General features: G+C 40.4%; 1 protein-coding gene across 3 annotated transcripts; it reads left to right on the forward strand.

The window, feature by feature from the left end:
* Positions 1-63: 63 nt before the first annotated feature.
* Positions 64-21267, forward strand: LOC131371228 (fizzy-related protein homolog). Of its 3 annotated transcripts, XM_058419091.1 has the most exons (15): positions 72-194; positions 1484-1820; positions 2611-2681; positions 3770-3898; positions 4002-4065; positions 6896-7026; positions 7653-7735; positions 10876-11059; positions 11504-11569; positions 12002-12104; positions 12619-12803; positions 13390-13623; positions 16575-16679; positions 17928-18020; positions 20253-21267. In XM_058419091.1, the coding sequence occupies exons 3-15, from the start codon at positions 2613-2615 to the stop codon at positions 20292-20294; spliced, it is 1488 nt and encodes a 495-aa protein (XP_058275074.1). In that variant the 5' UTR covers positions 72-194; positions 1484-1820; positions 2611-2612; the 3' UTR covers positions 20295-21267. The 3 variants fall into 3 exon arrangements, with proteins under 3 accessions (XP_058275075.1, XP_058275074.1, XP_058275076.1); XM_058419092.1 differs by lacking the exon at positions 1484-1820 and having other exon boundaries at positions 64-194; positions 6899-7026; XM_058419093.1 differs by lacking the exon at positions 1484-1820 and having other exon boundaries at positions 106-194; positions 20253-21266.
* The last annotated feature ends 642 nt before the right edge of the window (positions 21268-21909 follow it).

The following is a 21909-nucleotide window of genomic DNA, read 5'->3' on the forward strand; positions in this document are numbered from 1 at the left end:
TGCTATGGCTAGACAGGTGTTATCGCTGTTACCATGGAAACACTGCTGCATCTTCCGAATCAAAACGCTGACGTCGGTACTGTATATTACCCACAATACCTTGCGCTCCGTAGAACAACAATTTCCTCAGCTTTCTCTTCAACTAAAAAACACAAACCACGGAATTCATTTCGGGAATCCACTCAGCGAGGCTGGTATGTCATCTCAAGATTTGATCTCATACGATCTCGAGCTGGTTTTATCCGAGTGTGGACGCTTTGTTCCGTGACTGATGTAGCTCACTGTTCACTGTGTGATGTTGGTGTTGTGCTAGCAGGGTTAGCTTCCCTAGCTAGGCTGCGTCCTGATTCTGCTACCTTACTGCTACACTGGCCATGTTTATATCCCTCCACGTCTTATTACCGCTAGCCTGTTTAATTCTTTGTCCTTTCATTTCGATGTCATAAGCAATTTGGGTTTGGCTGTGGCTTTTCGTGTCTTCTGCACTGAAGCTAAGCTAGGCTAACAGCTGTCGACTAACAGCTGTGTGTGGGGGGGTGCAAATGCCCTCAGGAGGACAGCTATATCTGATAGTTGGGACATTTGACTGGCTTCCAGGAAGAAAATTTAAAACTTCGAAAACTAAAAGGTTTTGTTTTTGGATACTGAGGTTAAAGGAGGTAGGTGTAAGCGTAAGCGCAGTAATAAACGTCAATGGAAGGTCCTCAGAAGGATGGTAATACTGTGTGTGTGTTCTGCATTTGGAGCAGAAACAGCACTGCTTTTAAATATTTAACTTTAGATATTGAGTTATTTTCTTTTGTATTTCCAAAACATTTCATTTGTAAATGCTTTTTTAATGTTCCAAGGCTATTTTCTTTTCAAAAACCTTCACGCAGTTCATGTTTATGATATGAAGGTTAGCCCCGCCCACAGTGGGAACAGCGCTGCTTGGCCACACCCCTTTCCCCTTGATAGTACATTCACATTGCATTTTAAAACCTATACTATATTGGCAAAAGTTTTGGGACACCCCTCCAAATCATTGAATTCAGGGGTTAGGCTCGGCCCCTTAGTTCCAGTGAAAGGAACTCTTAATGCTTCAGCATTTTGGACAGTTTCATGCTCCCAACTTTGTGGGAACAGTTTGGGGATGACCCCTTCCTGTTCCAACATGACTGTACACCAGTGCACAAAGCAAGGTTCATAAAGACATGGATGAGTGAGTTTGGTGTGGAGGAACTTGACTCGCCCTGCACAGAGTCCTGACCTCAACCTGATAGAACACCTTTGGGATGAATTAGAGCGGAGACTGAGGACCCACGCTGCATTGCTGCATTGTGTTGTCAATTGTATCTGCTTGGGCAGGCTTTTTAGAAAAGCTAATTTTTCATTGGAATAAAACGGCATGTCATTGTGGATGGAAGTCCATGATGTAGAAGAAAACATGTGTTTTCTATTTTATTCAAATTAACATGGATGCGTTTGTCCCGTACACTTGCAGGGTATGCTGTTTGTAGTGGATCAATCGACCCGCGTTATTTGGCACAGGTTTTACGCCGGATGCCCTTCCTGTCGCAACCCTCCCATTTTTATCCAGGCTTGGGACTGGCACTGAGAGTCAACTCTTCAGCAGCTGGGGTGGCGCCCTGCCCGGGAATCGAACCCGGGCCGCAGCAATGAGAGCGTGGGATCCTGCCACTGGACCACCAGGAGGCCTTAAGATGCTTTTACACTAACTAAATGAATTTTGGCCTGATTTTGCTGTTGCAGCAGATATCGCACTAATAATCCTTTGGTCATTGCTTGCAGTGTAAATGCACTGGGGAAAGCTGAACAAGGCATGTTAACAAGTTGTTTATTTATTTATTTATTTATTTATTTATTTAAAAAATTTTTCGTTGTATGTGTAGTTGACAAGTCATATTAACAAGGTTTTTTATTTAATTTAATATAATTTTATTTTATTTTTTTATTTAATTTTATTAATTTATTTACATTTTATTTATTTATTTAAATTAATTTAATTTCTTTTTTTCTTTTAAAGGAAGCTGTTGAGGTGACATATCACAGTTATGTCATAGATTCAGGTCTTTTGATGACTTTTTTTTCTCAAGTATACATTGTTATCTGAAAATGTTTGGACTCTATGTTTTTTTCCTTTTATTTACTCTGGTAAGAATGCTTTTAAATATTCAAGCACCATCCATATTTTAGAATCTGCTTCGTTTTCCATGTAGTTAAAAGGGTAAATAAAGCACTGTAACACTGGACCAAAAACAAATTCTAGTTGCCTAGAAAATGTTTTTTTTTTTTTTTTTTTTTTTAAATTATTTATTTATTGGTGTTTTTACATTTTTTGTACAATTTTTGCGTATTTAAATGTGAAGTAATTTTCTATGCTGACTGGTGTGGACATGCCAGTTCTCACTCCATAAATAGATGGGTTTTCATGCCCATCATCATTATAACTCTAACTAAGGGACTATTTCTCTAATGCTGTTTACGCCTCCAGTACAGTTTCAGAGACTCCTACTAAAATGACATTAAGTTATTGCATTATGTTGTTTTTTTTTTTTTTTTACTTGTCCCTCATGTGTGTATCCCTCTTTCTGTCCTGGTGCTATGCAGCGATGGACCAGGACTACGAGCGGCGGCTGCTGCGACAAATCAATATCCAGAATGCCAACGCCAGCCCCATCGTGAGTCTGCATCAAATCTCTACATTATGAATTGGTTTAATTGCTCGATCATTGATTTGTTCCAGTCATGTGAATAATGTAGGTAAAATTTGGTACTGTTTGGAATTATGTTTATTTATTTTATTTTTTTTGGTTGACTTTTCTCACACATCGGCTTTAAGTAAGGAACAAAACTATGACTAAGGGAACCAAGGGCTTTCTTTTTTACACTTGAAGTAGTTCCTGGGGTTAAAAGCGAGGTTTATTAAAAATAGATAGAATCGATTGAAGGGTGAGAACGTGGATTTAAGCACAGTATGAAGAATAAAAAAGGATATTTTCTGTAATGATCATGTTTTATTCTGCTTATACTATAGCGACTTGCCTACTATGACAAATTAAAAAACACATACTTTTTTTTAAAAAATATTATATTTAATGTTGTAGATATTCACAGATTCATAAAATGTGTAAGCATGTATATGTATATATAAGCAGTTTAAAAATCATTTTGTTCAATAAAATCTGTCATAATTTAATAATTAACAGAATACAATGTGAGCAGTATGAGATGAATATTCCTGGAATCTGATTGGTCAGAAGAAGTGGCTCATTTTCCTATAACGCCACGGCTCGGAAAGTAGTTCCGGCTGAAACATGCGCACGTTATTGTAACAGGTTTCCATAGTAACAGCCCATACACAGGGATGTGTAAGGCAGATACTTGATATAATTAATTGAGTAGTAATGAATAGATTAGATTTAAAAAACGTATATGTAGGATTGTTTTTTGGCCAGAGAGAGAGAGAGAGAGGCTGATGGGAGAATAATGTAGTTATACCAGGAACTAATTTGTTCTAGAACAGTCTAGACCATTAAATGTAACTAATAAAGCATAAAAATTTGCAACATGTTATTCATTAATAAATGGAACCATTTAATTCTGATATTAGAATAACGCATGAGCACACTGTAATACGGTTTTAAAAGTGTGATTATTGTCCTTCATATTAATCTCTGTCCAGATTTTACACCTAACCGGTTTGTGTTTTTGGAGTAAAAAAAAACTGTATTTATGAAACGTGTCACTTTCTCCTGTTTTCCCGCAGAAAGCCACAGAGGTCATGTGTGCACTGACCCCCACTAATTCTCCCCTCTCCTCACCGAGTAAACACGGAGATCGCTTCATCCCATCCCGCGCTGGCGCCAACTGGAGCGTCAACTTCCACCGCATAAACGTACGTCTCCCAAACCTCCAGACCCTCAGCTCTGTTTACAGTTTCTCATGTCTCTCTAACTTTCCCAATTGCTAATCGTTGCACTAATTTCTTGCCTCCTAAGGAGAACGAGAAGTCGCACAATCAAAACCGAAAGACAAAAGACGGCACATCTGACAGCAGTAAAGGTAAGGCTGGAGTGCTGTTTGTTATTTTCAACGCTTTGTCTTCAATTCGATCCAGTCTTCTTTTGTCCTGTACTAATGAGGCAGCTTTTGTGTGTGTGTGTGTGTGTGTGTGTGAGGTGATAATTCTGCACAATGTTAGAGACTTGCCTCTACTACATGCTGCACAATATAAACAGACTAAATACTAAGCTATTGCGTAGTTCAGGGGTTTGTGTGTGTGTGTGTGTGTGCATGGCTGTACAACAGCACAGAATAGCCTACTTAATCCGAACATGTTCTCATCTCAAAACATTCAGACAAGGCCTCCCTTATGGCAGCCTGGTTACTATGGCAACTGGAATCTAGTTTGTCTCCAGTGCACTCGTTCACCCCTTCCTGTCCTTCTGTTTGTTGATCTGTCTCTCCTTCCTCGTTTCCGTGCTTCTGTCTGTCATTCGGATTCCTTCTGATTTCCAGTGTCCTTTCAATTCTTTCTGTCCTTTCAATTCTTTTTCTCCCCCCCCCCCATGGCCTTTTGGTGGTTTCCTTTCATCTTTTCTTTTCAGTTGGAAAAACTCTAAAGCCTTAGTGACCTTGCGAAGATACAGTATTTTGTTTATTCCGATAGACATTACAGCTTTGTTCACTTTTTGCATAAAATAAATAAATAAATAAATAAATAAATAAAAAAGATGCTGCCTCCAGGGCTTTTTTGGGATGCACGCATTGTAACCATGACAACAGTGTTGCCTCAGAGTTGTACTGGCTAAACAAGCTAGCTTGGATTTATTAGTAGTACTAATACACTGATCAGGCATAACATTATGAGCAGTGAAAGGTGAAGTGAATAACACTGATGATCTCCTCATCATGGCACCTGTTAGTGGGTGGGATATATTAGGCAGCAAGTGAACATTTTGTCCTCAAAGTTGATGTGTTAGAAGCAGGAAAAGTGTAAGGATTTGAACGAGTTTGACAAGGGCCAAATTGTGATGGCTAGACGACTGGATCAGAGCATCTCCATAACTGCAGCTCTTGTGGGGTGTTCCCAGTCTGCAGTGGTCAGTATCTATCAAAAGTGATGCAAGGAAGGAACAGTGGTGAACCGGCGACAGGGTCATGGGCGGCCAAGGCTCATTGATGCACACGGGGAGTGAAGGCTGACCCATGTGATCCGATCCAACAGACGAGCTACTGTTGCTGTCTATCAACTAACAGTCTATCAACTGTTACTGTTGATAGAAAGGTGTCAGAATACACAGTGCATGACGGGCTGTTTTAGCAGCAAAAGGTGGACCAACATAATATTAGGCAAGTAGTCATAATGTAATGCTTGGTCAGAGTGTATATAGTAGATTTAATATTTAAGTCTTAACAAACACTAAGTGATTAATTTAACTAATGAACAGTTTCTGGGATGATAGCAAATTATAAGTAGTCATAATGTTATGCCTGATCGGTGTACAGCATAAGTCCATATTTATGCTGAGGAGAAGGTTTGCTCACCTGGGCTTTGCAAGGGGGTGTTTAGTGTCTGAGTAATAAAAAGACCAGAAAATCATGGACTAGCTGTGAGCGTTTGCTTTTTGTTGGTCGTCTTGACGAGTCTACAAAGAACACACGATTTATCCTTCATCCTTCCTGGTCGTCTGCGAGTGGGAATTGGCCGGGGAGCAAATTAGAGGGGACAAAAGAAGTTTTAGGGTGTGTCTCAATCAGCGTCGTAGCACTCTAGAACGTGAATCAGGATACATGAGTTCGGGGCGCTGATAAGCACTACACGTTGTTTTACATGCTTTTATGTTGTTTAAAGTACTTGATCAAAAATACTTTGATTGTTCTGTTACATATTCTTGCAATGTTTTTAGTCGAGTTTAAAAACCAGTTTAAAAAAAGGTTAAAGAGACTCTTAAATCTCTCAAAAGAGTTGTTCAAACACACCATATATATAGAACGTTACTAACACAAGTAATTAGGAGCTACAACAACAATAACAAGCTGCTTACGTTTGTAGATGCATTTGAGTGCTGAAAGGATTCAGAATAGACGATGTCATTGCCAGTAAGGGAATATAATGAGCATCGTTGCTCCCATTTTTTGGGGTGCATTATGGGGAATTTTTTAGACAGAGCGAATGGTCCAGTGCACTGGATGTACTTTTTGAAATGGAAAGAAACAGCATTTAAAATGGCCGACTTCCTGATCAAGCGCCCTGACTGCTGACCTAGGGAGCTTTTGAATTTTAGGAAGTTTTGGAGTATGTTAGCTGAACATGAATCGCTGGCTAGCTACGGGTGCAAGAACGCTAGCTAAAGTGGTTTAACTGAGTATGTGGTACTAGGTTGCTAGTTAGTTAGTTAACATGGTGTAAAATTACATATTGAGTGTGGTATAAGGAATGAGCTGCCATTGTACTAAATTGCTTTCATTACAGTGGTGGTAGCTCAAGTGGTTAAAGCTCTGGGTTGTTGAATGGAAGATTGGGGTTCGAGCCCCAGCACTGCCAAGCTGCCACTGTTGGGCCTCTGAGCAAGGCCCTTAACCCTGCCCCTGCTCCAGGGGTGCTGTATCATGGCTGAGACCAAGTGCTCTGACCCTAAACCTCCACGGATCTTATATGCGAAGAAATAATTTTAATGTGCAGAAATGCATATATAATGTATAAATAAAGGCTACTTAAGTTTACATTTAAATATCGTACACAGCTAGCTAGATGAGCGCTACAAATCATGATTCCATTTATGGGTATGAGATCAAGCTGCAAACCGATCACTGTGTAAAACACATTGAGTGAATGGCTAGAGTGAACGCAGCATCGGCTGGGATTTTACATATCCTCTCTCCCTGGCAGCAGATGGCCTGGCATACTGCGCACTGCTGAAGAACGAGCTGCTGGGAGCGGGCATCGAGAAGGTGCAGGACCCTCAGACAGAGGACAGGAGGCTACAGCCCTCGACACCTGAGAAGACAAGTCTGTTTAGTGTAAGTGACCAAGAGGACTTTGTATACTGCTGTGTTCAGCGTTCTGAGTGCGTAACTCAGAATCATCATTAACTGGTTAGATGAAATTAGAGCAATGATCATACATATGGCTAATTTGAGAAGGTGAATACAGTGTTGGTTATAACTCGTATCACTAACGTCAGTTAGCTAGCTCGCTTGTTGCCGGTTCGTGAGGCGCCCATGTTTTTTCCTCACCTCATAGCTCAGTGGTGCAGAGGTGAGAATTGCCGAGCTGCGAATTCAACCTTCTGTGTTAAGTCGAGCGTAGCATATGCTTGAATTTACATAAACAAAACACTCACACACTCACACACACACACCGAGTGCAAGAGCTGGCTATTTATCCACCGTGAGCTTGAGGGACATGAGGAGGAGTTGTAGAATGTAGAATGGCCTTGAGAGTGTGTACTGCAAGAGTGTAGATACTCTCTGCCTACATGTTTCATCTTCTTTGAGAAGTAAGAAGTTGCTTCATCGTTAAAGGAAACTTGTATCTAAAGCACAGAACTTCAGCTTCATGTTCTTAATTCATAATTGTTTATGATGACAGTCATATAAACAACTCGATTTCACCTTTCCATTATGTGTGTGTTTTTTTGTTGTAGTATTCTCTAAGTGCCAAGCGCTCGCTCCCTGACGACGGCAACAGCGTCTCTCCTTACTCACTCTCGCCTGTCAGCAGTAACAGGTAAAAAATCCTTAGATCCTTCAGAACCTTTTGTAAAAGGATCAGTCCAGCCAAATGTGAAATCTACACGACTCCAGGAAGTGAACCAGGGTTTGTGCAGAAAAGGAGGAGATGTAGTGACGAGATAAACTGAGCCTCAGTATAAAAGCTGTAGAACTGCTGCTGCTATTCAGACCAATGAGGAAAAACAAACCCACAATGTGATGCATAAAAGTCTTAAACTAGTTATTTACACTATATTGCCAAAAGTTTTGGGACATCTGCCTTTCCGTGCAAATAAATTTTAATGCTATCCCATTCTTAATCCGTAAGGGTTTAATATGGATTTGTCGCGCCCTTTGCAGCTATAACAGCTTCAACTCTATTGGGAAGACTTTCCACAAGGTTTAGGAATGTGTTTATGGGAATTTTTGACCATTCCTCTAGAACGGGGGTGGGCAATTGTTTTTCCAAAAGGGCCACATGAGAAATTGGAATGGTTTTAGAGGGCCGGAATATATATAATATATTTAATATATACTTATAATAAACTTATTATATACTTATAATAAATATATACTATAATATATATATATATATATATACACACTTATATGTATATATATATACTACCAGTCAAAAGTTTGGATGCTGAAGGCAGCTGAAATACACAATAATGTCCTTTGAACCGTTGATATTGAGATATGTCTGCTACTGATGCTCTGTAAAGCCTTCATAACGGCTCTAATCTGAGGTGCTGTTAATTGGTGATTTCTGAGGCTGGTCACTCTAAATGAACTTCTCCTCTGCAGCAGAGGTAAGTTTTGGTCTTGCTTTACTGGGATGGTCTTCATGTGAGCCAGTTTCATCATGGTGCTTGATGGGTTTTGCAAATGCACTTGACAATACTGTTCTTGCAAGAACTATTCCAGAACACCTGACCTTCGTGTCTTTTGACTGGTAGTGTATATATACCGGGCCGGTCAAGGGTAGTCATTGGGCCGGATGTGGCCCGTGGGCAGTAAAATGCCCAGGTCTGCTCTAGAAGGTCATTTTTGAGGTCAGGCATTGATGTTGGGCGAGAAGGCCTGGCTCGCAGTCTCTGCTCTAATTCGTCCCAAAGGTGTTCTATCAGGTTGAGGGCAGGAGGCAATAGAGTCCAGTGATGGTGTGCTATCTGACGCTTTGCATTGCACTTGGAGATGTAAGGCTTAGATGCAGCTGTTTGGCCATGAAAACCCATTCTATGAAGCTCTCTACACACTGTTCTGAAGGCCACACTAAGTTTGGAGGTCTGTAGCTAATGAAAGTTGGTGACTTCTGTGCACTGTGCACCTCAGCATGCTCTGACCCCGCTCTGTGATTTTACGTGGCCTACCACTTTGTAGCTGAGTTGCTGTTGTTCCCAGTTGCTTCCACTTTGTTATAATACCACTAACAGTTGACCGTGGAATATTTAGTAGTGAAGAAATTTTCCCCGAATGGATTTATTGCACAGGTGGCAACCTATCCTGGTACCACGCTTGAATTCACTGAGCTCCTGAGAGTGACCCATTCTTTCACAAAATGTTTGTAGAAGCAATCTGCATGCCTAGGTGCTTGATTTTATAGCTCTGTGGCCATGGGAGTGATTGGAACACCTGAATACAATGATATGTGTCCCAAAACTTTTGGCAATGTAGTGTATATCATTACCTCACCGTTTATACAGCACCAATTCTATATTAACCATACTCAGATTATTTAATTTAATTAACATCATTTCCACCCTCAATTTGAAATTACAGTCTATAACTTTATTCAATAGTAATCTGTTTGCATAAGTTTGCACACCCCTAAACTACTCCTTTTTTGCTGAAACACCTTTTGATTTTATTCCATCGCTGGCTCTTTTGGGTGAGGGTCTTTCAGCGTGGCACATCTTGACATCTCGGCAATATATTTTCTCACACTTTCTTGTGAAAAAAAAAAAAGCATTTTAGATCTAAGTTTAAAAGTACATTTCAGTCAGAGCTCTGGCTAGTCATTTAAAAGTATTGATCGTCTTCTTTCGGATACTGTAGCTTCCATTGTGTTCTATGTTGCGAATGTTCTATGTTGTTTAATTCCTCGGCTCTTGCAGTTGAGCCAAAGGTGTTTCTGATGAACTGAGTGACACAAAGGATTACAAGATCATTCGTTCAGATTTAATGATACCACAACCGCACACGGTCAGAGACAGATTTCATTCAGTAGATCAGGCTTCCCGTGGCTCAAAGGTTTCCATGTACGACTCGACGGTCTCTTTACGCACTCTAGAAGTTTCCAGAAATTAAAGTAATGACTTTGAACCTTTGTGAGAAGCTTGTGGAAGGCTATCCCAAGTGTTTGAGCTCCACAATTCAAAAGAAATGCCATTAAATACTAATAGTAAGCTTTCAACCTACTGAAAATCTGATCTGGCAAATTAAAGCTGAATGTAAGCTGTCTCTCTGCTATTTGTTTTGAATGTATAGTAACATATGCGGTTATGAAAACTCTACAGCGCTACCCTCTCAGCTCTATAGCTCTCTCTCTCTCCCTCTTTCTCTCTCTCTCTCTCTCTCTCTCTCTCATTCTACACGTATTAACTCTGTAATAAAGTTTTAAAAAAGAACCAACTTGGACGAGAGTTTTCCCTCAGTGTATCGTTTTCCCCCTTGCAGATAAGATCGTCCACGTTACATTGTTAGCCTAATTGTGAAACCCACATCAAATTAATGGCTCAAAAAGTAAACACGTAATAAAATCGAAAGAACAATTAAGACATGAAAAAGCACATATTATTTAAAAAACATCATGACTCATCGGATTATGATTATGATTAACCTGCCTTGCACTTGCTTTGCAGTGTGGAGACAGCTTGAGAACAGATGTTGGCATGAAACAGATGTCAGAATTCTAGGAATATGGTCTGCGCTAGAATAAAACGTGTCCTTATTACAGAGAAGCATGCTGCTGTGTGTTTGAATTAATTAATTTTGTGTGCTCAGTAAGAACGCATTAGTTTTAGGGAAATAATTTTTTTCCCAAATTCTAGATATCCAGGTCAGGTCTGTGAAGCAGAGCTCTTCTTGTCTTTGCCTTTCTGCTTTTTGTATGCGTCTCAATGTGTTTTCATGTGTCTCACATAAACCTTACAGTCAGAAGCTGTTGCGATCGCCACGGAAACCCATGCGCAAGATTTCCAAAATTCCCTTCAAGGTGCTGGACGCCCCCGAGCTGCAGGACGACTTTTACCTCAATCTGGTGGACTGGTCATCTTTAAACGTGCTCAGCGTCGGCCTCGGCACCTGCGTGTACCTGTGGAGTGCCTGCACCAGCCAGGTGTGTGTGTATGTGTGTGTGTGTGTGTGCGCGTGAGAGTGTGTCTTTGCAGGTAATAATCTGAATATTATCTTGAATCTAGTCAATTATCATTCATGCAGTTACTTTCTTATTTTAAGATTACAATAAACCATATATAAGCCTATTTCTATGCATATTTTATTATTTTAGGCTTTAAATTTTTATATTCTATTAACACAAAAACATTTCTAAAAAAAAATAGTATGACTTATTACTAATTAAAAATATTTTTAAAATTAGTTTTTTTTAAAACTAATTATTTTAAATGCTTAATAAAAAAAATAAATAATATAATAATAATAATAATAATAAGTCATTTTGACCATATTGCCATTGTGTGTGTGTGTGTGTGTGTGTGTGTTTTTGATGAGCATGTGAGGAAGAAACACAAATAATATCTTTATTTTTTTCATCTTTGTACAGGTGACACGGCTGTGCGATCTGTCCGTAGAAGGCGACTCGGTCACCTCAGTGGGTTGGTCAGAGAGAGTAAGCATGCTTTTTCATTGTTTTTAGTGTTTATATATATAAACTAGATAAAAATGAGAGCATCTTTATCCATAAAGCTGTCCAGTTTTCACCTCAGATTGATCCGTATTGATTATTCTTGTACTTATGGTCAGTGCTTTCCCAATCCCCAGGTTCTGTGTCACACGCTTGTGTGTCTTTAGCCATAACACACACATATCTGACATTCACTTATTCACCTTCAGTAAGCACTTCATCCTGATCAGAGTCACAGTAGATCTACAGTATCATGGTATCACGTGTGTATCCGTTCACGCACTCACTCGTACCTAGGCACGATTGTTGAGAAAATGTTACATGGTGCAGATCCCATACCGGGAAAAACCCGAGCTTCATTTCAGCAATGCTGGAAATGCCTGTGTGTGTCTGATCTGCTATTGTATTTTGTTTTAGGGAAACTTAGTGGCAGTGGGCACTCATAAGGGCTTCGTACAGATTTGGGATGCAGCCGCAGGGAAGAAGCTGTCTGTATTAGAGGGCCACACAGCCAGAGTTGGTGAGTGCAGTGTTGCTTTGGACCCTGCAGCTGGTTCACTTTTTTATTCCCAGCTGTTATTTGCCTTTCCTTTCAGTTAGTGGTAAAAGATCTAGATTTAGAAACCGACAAGCCTTAGACCATCTGAGCTGATGACGGAATTAAGCAACGAAGCGTACGATTAGCATATTAAAAAGTCAAATGTAGACAGGCTATTAAAAATACAGACAAACTTTACAGGCTTTTCCTGCTGCCATGTATGAACACGCTGTACTTGTACATAAAGGTGGAATTGAATCTTTGGCAGTGTTCCGGGTTTTATGTGCTAATGGGGTTCTACAGAACAGCAGGGAACGGAAGCGTATGTAGCTGAACAGATGGGCTGTGAAATTACGTTTGATCATAATCCACGTATCTATATCATGAACATATAGTGGCATACTGAGAGCATAGGAAACAGAATATGTAAATTTTTATTAGGGAAAAAGATATATGTAAATTTTTTCAAATTCTGTGTGTGTGTTTTTGCTATCAGGAGCATTAGCATGGAACGTGGACCAGCTGTCTTCAGGCAGTAGGGACCGCTTGATCCTGCAACGTGATATTCGAGCTCCTCCGCTGCAGTCTGAGCGCAGATTACAGGGCCACCGACAGGAAGTGTGCGGCCTCAAGTGGAGCACTGATCACCAGCTCCTTGCCTCCGGCGGCAATGACAATAAGGTAGCATAGTGAAATGTTTGAAAACGCAGGTTTACCAGCACTTAACAAGCTAGCTGGCTACGGATTGAGGGTTGCATGATTTACATATCATGCATATTCATATAGAGTGTTATCCAATATTGGAACAACAAGGCCAGTTCTTTTGGTGTTTGGTATACACTCGAGACGTTTGAGTTTGAGAATATGAATATAAGACCACTGATCAGAATTTATCTCCTAATCTTTTATCTCCTCGTATTTATGTCCAGATTTGTTTAACAACTAATAGCATGACACTTTTTGTTTGAACCCACCCATTATTCAAGTAAAGAGAAATGGAATTTTTTCAAAGTATTGAAAGAAAACTGGCCATACTTGCCCAATATTTATTTATTTATCTTTTACTAATATTGTTCTGGTGTGTTCTCCTCAGACAGTTTCCAGTTTGTGTTTTAAAGAGAATAGAAGTTGGTCATAGAGAGAGAGTGCTTGTGGTCTCGTATGCCGTATTGGATCAGGATGTTCCTGGTCTGCTTGGCATCTCTGTAAGAGCAGGGTACACTTTGTCACAAGGAAATAAATTTGATCTCTTTCTTTTTTTCTGTAGCTGCTGGTGTGGAATCACTCGAGTGTCTTACCCATGCAGCAATACACAGAGCATTCAGCAGCAGTGAAAGCCATCTCCTGGTCTCCTCATCAGCACGGGCTGCTGGCGTCAGGCGGCGGCACTGCCGACCGCTGTATACGCTTCTGGAACACGCTGACCGGGCAGCCGCTGCAGTGCACTGACACAGGCTCGCAGGTCTGCAACCTGGCCTGGTCTAAACACACCAATGAACTGGTACGTATTCACTCCGAGTGGCATATTGATTACACGAAACTCATGAGACAGCTATAAAACATAAATGAGACATACTAATATACCGCAAAAATATCCTCAAGCTCATTTTAAATGTTTTTGTTTATTCAACGCCATTTTCTGGAGTGATTGATGATTTTGTACAGACTGCTGTAATCGCACAGTGTAAAACCAGCTTAACTCTAGGTCCTTACTCCAGTCCTCAGGACCCCCTGCCCTGCACAGTTTGCGTTTTTTCCTACTGTTCAACACCTGATCCAACGGATAAGCTAATTACTCAGCCCTTAATGAGGAGGAGGAGGAGGAGGGCCAGGTGTGTTGATGGTGCAAGAATGACACACTGTGCAGGGCAGGAGATTCTAAGAACCCTTAGCCTAATACCCTACTATTAGCAAAAGTGTAGGATTGTTAACCTGGACCATCTCACAACTGCATAAAACAGATCCTGTTGTGCATGTCAGATCACAGGTGCCTCCGGAATTAAGTCAGATCTTTATCTTGAGTTTTGCACTGACTCACGTTTAAAAAACCGGTGTTGATGTAAATTGTTATTTGATGCTGGTTAATTCAGCTTGAGTGTAAGGAACTGTGATGTATGACATAATAATTCATTATTCTTGTGACCTCATTGTTTATTAGTGTTGATGTGTGACCTTATTCTTAAGAAGTACACCGATCAGCCATAACATTATGAGCACTGAGAGGTGAAGTGAATAACACTGATGATCTCCTCATCATGGCATCTGTTAGTGGGTGGGATATATTAGGCAGCAAGTGAACATTTTGTCCTCAAAGTTGATGTATTAGAAGCAGGAAAAATGGACAGGCATAAGGATTTGAGCGAGTATGACAAGGACCAAAGTGTAATGGCTAGACCACTGGATCAGAGCATCTCCAAAATTGCAGCTCTTGTGGGGTGTTCCCGGTCTGCAGTGGTCAGTATCTTATCAAAAGTGGTCCAAGGAAGGAACAGTGCTGAACTGGCGACAGGGACATGGGCAGCCAAGGCTCATTGATGCAAGTGGGCAGTGAAGATCTACTGTTGCTCAAATTGCTGAAGAAGTTAATGCTGGTTCTAATAGAAAGGTGTCAGAATACACAGTGCATGAAGGGTCAGGGCTTTTTTGGCAGCAAAAGAGGGACCATCACAATATTAGGCAGGTGGTCATAATGTTATGCCTGATCGGTGTACCATCGTGATTATTCTTTCCCATATGAATAACAGGGACTGGATGACAGAGAAAAATGATTAGCCAGTACCAGTTGCACATACCTCATAGTTATCATTACCTGTGAAGGCAGGCTTGAGCGACTGTGTGATTGCATTTCGTATTCTATTTATTCATTTGGCAGACTTAATTTTTTTTATCCAAAGCAACTCATAATTCAGGCAGGATGCAGTCCAACTTTAAGGGAATGATTCGTCCCCTAATTTTTTTTAATTTTTTTTTATTCTGAGCACATTTTTAAGTGTATGGCCCTGAGAATTTGAAAGCAAGTTATAAGCAAGTTATCATCGGCTAGAACATACTCAGGGTTCCAAAAACACGTTTTCTACTTTCTACTCGCCATTGTCCTGTAAAAGCTCCATCATTATTTCACGGTTATTTTGCAACATTAGTATAGAGCTGTTGATGGTTCAGAAGAACAGCTAAGAGGAATTACGTGAATGTTTTACTCAAATCATTAACTTTATATTTTTATCTGTGGTGAACGGCATGGAAAGTCTTTGGAGCATTTTGTTTTGGTCAGTGAAACTAGAGCCATCAAAATGCACACAGCAGTAAAGGTTTGTGTACACTCAAATTGTTTGATGGCACATACACCGATCAGCCATAACATTATGAGCACTAAGAGGTGAAGTGAATAACACTGATTATCTCCTCATCATGGCACCTGTTAGTGGGTGGGATATATTAGGCAGCAAGTGAACATTTTGTCCTTAGAGTTGATGTGTTAGAAGCAGGAAAAATGGACAAGCGTAAGGATTGTGGTGGCCAGATGACTGGATCAGAGCATCTCCAAAACTGCAGCTCTTGTGGGGTGTTCCCGGTCTGCAGTGGTTCAAGGTTCAAGGTTTTCTTTATTGTCAATACCACCATATGTGCAGACATACAGAGGAATCGAAATACCGTTTCTCTTCTCTCATCAGTATTAACATTGTACTTACAGTTAGTGCAACAAAGAACAGATTTGTGACGGTACCAGTACTATACTTATAATAAATAGATATAAATAAACCAGGGAAAAATAAATTGAACTTCTAAATGGATATATATCTGAGTAAGTGTAAACAGTGAATTCTATTAAATATACAAATATATTCAAGGTGCAAATAAGCTGAAGATAGATGTAAACATGAAGATAAATGTAAACTTCAAAAACAGTTAGGTAGAAAAACAGCATGTACAATATGTACAATAGCAGCAGTATGAGTAGTGCAATAGGGTTAGGGTTAGTGGTCAGTAGCTATCAAAAGTGGACCAAGGACGGAGTAGTTGTGAACCGGAGACAGGGTCATGGGCGGCCAAGGCTCACTGATGCACGTGGGGAGCGAAGGCTGGACCGTGTGATCCGATCCAACAGACGATCTACTGTTGCTCAAATTGCTGAAGAAGTTAATGCTGGTTCTGATAGAAAGGTGTCTGAATACACAGTGCATGATGGGTCAGGGCTGTTTTGGCAGCAAAAGGGGAACCATCACAAAATTAGGCATAATGTTATGCTTGGTCGGTGTAAATCCCAGTGTATGCAAGGTTTCTTTTATTTATATGCTGAATGTATAGTATCCACCATGTCCGATGGGATTGGAATCCACATGTTGTGGAATACTATATTTCCTGCATAATTTTAGCAGCAGTTTAATTTAGTCAGCTTCATAGCACATGTAAATAACCCTGTGTGTGCGTGTGTGTGTGTGTGTGTGTCTACAGGTCAGCACACATGGCTACTCTCAGAATCAGATCCTGGTGTGGAAGTATCCCTCTCTGACACAGGTGGCCAAACTCACTGGCCACTCCTACAGAGTACTCTACCTGGTAATGCACACCTGTCTGAATTATTCAGTATGTGTTCACTCCATCATTCTGCTGATGGTAAACTCTCCCACCATTGGTTAGTGGAAACAGTGTACTAAGAACAGCACATTCTTACTCCCTTACAGTTGTAAAAGCTGCTTGGCGGCATGTAATCATACGCATTACCATGTTTTGTAGGAACCGAATATAACAGGTGTTCTAGCGTTTGACTTCCAGAAAGGGTTAATAATGTGTCTGGAACAGAAACTGAGCTCATTACAAAGTGTTCGTTTTATGTTTATTTACCCATCCGTGGGTTTTGATTCACAAAGACGACTAAGATAAAAAGCACTAATCTGCCTGCGCAGTCAGATAAATTGAGTCTGAGTGGTGATTAAAAAGAATACTAGGTCACGTGGAAGCTAGGAGTCTAAAAAGTAAAGAATAAAACATCATGGGGTGCAGCTCGAAACAGTCATTCGCTCACCAGACTCTCTCTCTCTCTCTCTCTCTCTCTCTCTCTCTCTCTCGCTCTCTCTCTCTCTCGCTCTCTCTCTCTCGAAGTTAATAAGACAAAAAAAAATGCAGCATCGTGTTACAGAGAAACCACGAAGCCTTCCAAATTTTCCATGTCACAAAGTGATAGCTTTACTGTTGACTGTTACAAAACACTGACAGTGGGTTCTCTTACCAAAGCTGCTACTGAATAATAATCTTACAGAAAAATATCAAAACTTTTTTTTTTTTTTTTTTTATATCTGTAGCTGTGCTGCATCCACCACACAAGTTAACATATTAAAATGTGTGCCTTAAGCAGAAAGGATGTAAGCATTTTGCATGTTATTTATTCTCAATCGAAGGCACAATTTCAGGTCTCAGTGACACACATGGAAACTAGGCTATTAAAAAACATTCAAGGCTTCCAACACGAATGCTGGAGCATGTGGAAGGGGGCAGACAGCGAAAGGGTTTGAACTTTGTAATATTAAAGTGTGGAAGAGTGTAGTTATGAGTCTGTCAAAACACCGAGTGTGATTAATTGCTGTTGGAATCGAAGGTGTGAACATACACTGAATGTGCGATACAAAACCAGCTTTAGTTCAGTAACAAGTCATCATCCCTAGACCTTGTTAATAAATCAGGTGGAGTTATTAATCTGGGTGTTATAAAGCTTGTACAGTTTTTTTTAAACACTCAACCATCAGGGGCTTGTTTGTGATTCGTTCTCTTTAACTGGAAATATTCTGTGCTGACCCTGACTTCTTGCAGGCCATGTCTCCAGATGGAGAGGCTATAGTCACAGGAGCAGGCGACGAGACTCTGCGCTTCTGGAACGTCTTCAGCAAAACCAGATCTACCAAGGTATCATTAGGCATAGATTATTTTCAAGTATGCGGGATGGACACAGAAAGCTGGGGTGGGAACCATGTCCTGGATGTACATTATATTGCCAAAGGTTTTGGGACACCAATCCAAATCATTGAATTCAGGTGTTGTTTTAAAGGGGTTGGGCTTGACCCCTTAGTTCCAGTGAAAGGAACTCTTTATGCTTCAGCATACCAAGACATTTTGGACAATTTCATGCTGCAAACTTTGTGGGAACAGTTTGGGGATGACCCCTTCCTGTTCCAACATGACTGCACACCAGTGCACAAAGCAAGGTCCATAAAGACATGGATGACAGAGTCTGGTGTGGAGGAACTTGACTGGCCTGCACAGAGTCCTGACCTCAACCTGATAGAACACCTTTGGGATGAATTAGAGCGGAGACTGCGAGCCAGACCTTCTCGTCCAACATCAGTGCCTGACCTCACAAATGCACTTCTAGAGGAATGGTCAAAAATTCCCATAAACACACTCCTAAACCTTGTGGAAAGCCTTCCCAGAAGAGCTGAAGCTTTTATAGCTGCACAGGGCTTTCTATGTCTTTATGGACCTTGTTTTGTGCACTGGTGTGCAGTCATTTTGGAACAGGAAGGGGTCATCCCCAGTTGGGAGCATGAAATTGTCCAAAATGCCTTAATATACTGCAGCATTATGAGTTCCTGTCACTGGAACTAAGGGGCTAAGTCCAACACCTGAATTCAATGATTTGGAGAGGTGTCCCAAAACTTTTGGCAATATAGTGTATTTTTTAATGCACTGACAAATAGGAGGGATGTTACCATCCTGGGAATCCTAAAATTATAATATCACTATGAGGAATTCATTCCGTATTTTTCCCAGCTTTTCTGCATGCGAGCGAAATAGTTTAAGACGTAGGTGTAGGAAAGGAATGTGTGTAGGGGGTTTACTGATGAAGATGAATGAATTATTGAATGAATGTGAATTTCTGCACGTTTGTTACAGACACAGTGAATAATGCAGCAGAATGTCACGAGCTTTATTTATCTTTTTGTGTTGCTCAGTCGTTCTGTCACGTCTCAGTATGTGTAATAGATGTCACTGGTTAGACACTGAGTTACATTCAAATCGCCGACATCAGACACACGCTGTTTCAGGCACTCACAAGCACGCACTCAAGCTGTCATTTAACCGTTTGATGCAGCGCTCCATCAGAACGTTGAGCATTGATATTTTAATTCTGCAGGCTTTGTGTAACGGCGAGCGTTTATAGGAAAAGATGGGGATTAGTGAAATGTGAAAATGCAATTTCTTTTTAATAGGATGTAACGGCTGCTCCGTGGCCGCTATGCGGTACACATGAGTAAGACTCGACTAGTTAAATTACGGAGAGAAAAATTGAATTAAGCAACAAAACTCTGAATAGTATCTCGCTATCCTCTTGTGGGCAGGCGGATATCAAGATATTAGCACAAAGAGGAAAGAAAAAGCACCCAGCGTGACTTTTATTTAAACAGCTGGGGGTGCTGTTATATTCAACAAAGTGCTGTCAAGTCAAGTTTTATTAATTTCCATTCATTCAGTCATCCATTTTCTGTAGTGATTATCTTACACAGGGTCACAAAAGAACCTGCAGCCTATCTCAGGTGACTCTGGACACCATGGCAACGCAAGGCACACACATACACATACACACCCATTCACACACTATGGACGATTTAGAGATGCCAGTCACGTGTTTGGACTCGGGGAGGAAACCAATGTACCCTGAGGAAACCCCCAAAGCACAGGAAGGAGTCAAGAATCAAACCCCCAACCCTGCCACCATGACTCCTTTTTTATTTTTTAATGTTGTTGAGTTGCTCATGCCGTTTCCTGTTATTACTTACTTTACAGCAGCTATAAACAGCAACCCCCCCTTAACAAACAAAGACTTTTGGATCAAAACATCTGGATCATTAAAAATCATGTGGATCCTCCAGTATACAACTCCCCGTGTAAGGTATATAAACCGATATAAACCTGTGACTTGCCTTACAGCTGGAACTGTCCAAGCTGTGCTGTGACAGAAAATACCTTCCTAATCAGATTCGGGAACTCGGCAGCGCTGTGGTGTAATTATAATAACAGCCCTTCATTTTGGGTTTTCGGGTTGACTTGAAAATCATCTTAATGAGTGCATTCTGACAATGTGAAAATTATTTCTCTCTCACTCTTTCTCTCTCTCTCTCTCTCTCTCTCATCCTCCAGGAATCAATATCAGTGTTGAACCTGTTTACAAGGATCCGATAATATCTGTGCACGTTCGGAGGTTCTTACATTTAGGACTGCTCTACACTGGTCATTAACACAACGAATGACGGACACTTTGAGGCCCCCCCCCCTTCCTGCGGGTTTGTGAAGAAGACAAGGGAGATGTGGGAACTGCATCGTCTTACATTTTACTTGAGTGACAGAAGGATGTATCACTGCCAGTGTGAATGTTTAGCCGCCGGTTCGTCTAGGTTTTTTTGTTTTACCACCGTTATGCTTTTCTCTGACTGGCTGCAGAATGTGTTTTGGTTTTGTTCTTGGTGTTTTGTTTTTTTTGTGCCATTTGAGTTGCAAGGTCAGCCTTAAATACAGTGTTGAAATAACTACAGTAGGATAAAAGTAGGCCTTGGAACGGTGCAGCCTTGGTTGGTAATATATTTGTCTTTAGACAGGGATTTAATTTAGACATATCAGAGAAACTGCATTTCAGTTGTTCTAGGTGTTTTAATCAATGTCACCTACTAATTCTACAAAATCAGTGTATGCGGTAGGAAATATTTCGTTTTAAATCCTGTTTCTTTTAAGCATTAACTACACTTTTCCGTGCACACATTTGAACCAAGAACACAGTGTTAAGTGTCAGAAATCACATGCTTGTAAAACCACTATTTTAATTCAGAGATCTGTAATATAAAACGTTTGTCTGTTGTTTCATTCCAAGATTCGTTTCCCCCCGCTTTTTTTTTTTTTTTTTTGTATATCAGGTTTCTTCTTCACTCATCTCATGGTGTAAATGATGTGCTGTATCAGTGAGAATGAATGCTATTTATTTTAATTTGTGCGACTGAGGTGACTAGCTGATACTTTGTGTATGTTGGAAAAATAGGTGCTTGTTTTTATTTGCCATTTATCATTTTGTAACAGCTTAAAGAATGTTAAAAAAAAAATATATATATATATACATTAAGTGAAATATGTACATTTTCTCCTCAAAGAGAATGAATAAATCTAAGTGTTCTACTGTTTACGTCGGAGCTCGTGTGTGAGAGAGATGTAGAATCTAGTCTTTTCGGGAGCAAAAAAAAATTCTCTATCCTTCGTAGCCTTCAAAGATTTTTTTTTTCCCCCCACTTCATTGCTGCCATAGCAACAGCGAACAGTGCAACATGTTCGCAAGTGAAAATGAGCGATCTTTAATTCTTGCGTTACAAAAGGCGCTCAGCAAATTTCTGTGATGCTTCTCTTCCAGGAAAGAGAACAAACATCTTCTGTGGTGAAGCGTAAGAAGTGATAGTTGGGTAAAAAAAAAAAAAAGAGAAGAAGATCTTTTACAGCTTCAGTTTTGCCGTTTTTCAGAATGTTCTGTGTCTTAAAGGGTTGGCATGCAAGACTGCCAGACTGATAGATTTTGTGTTGTTTTCTTTTGTCCGGTCTCTGAGAATGTTGTGGAGATTCATACGGAATGAGACCCATTAGTTCATGACTAACTTACTGTTTGTGAAGACTTAAATATTAATCTACTGTGTATACACTGACCACGCATAACATTATGACCACCTGCCTAATATTGTGGTGGTGTTTTTCTCTTGCTGCCGAAACAGCCCTGACCCATCATGCACTGTGTATTCTGACGCCTTTCTATCAGAACCAGCAT

The sequence above is a fragment of the Hemibagrus wyckioides genome, linkage group LG20 (assembly GCF_019097595.1).
Source record: "Hemibagrus wyckioides isolate EC202008001 linkage group LG20, SWU_Hwy_1.0, whole genome shotgun sequence".
NCBI lineage: Eukaryota > Metazoa > Chordata > Actinopteri > Siluriformes > Bagridae > Hemibagrus > Hemibagrus wyckioides.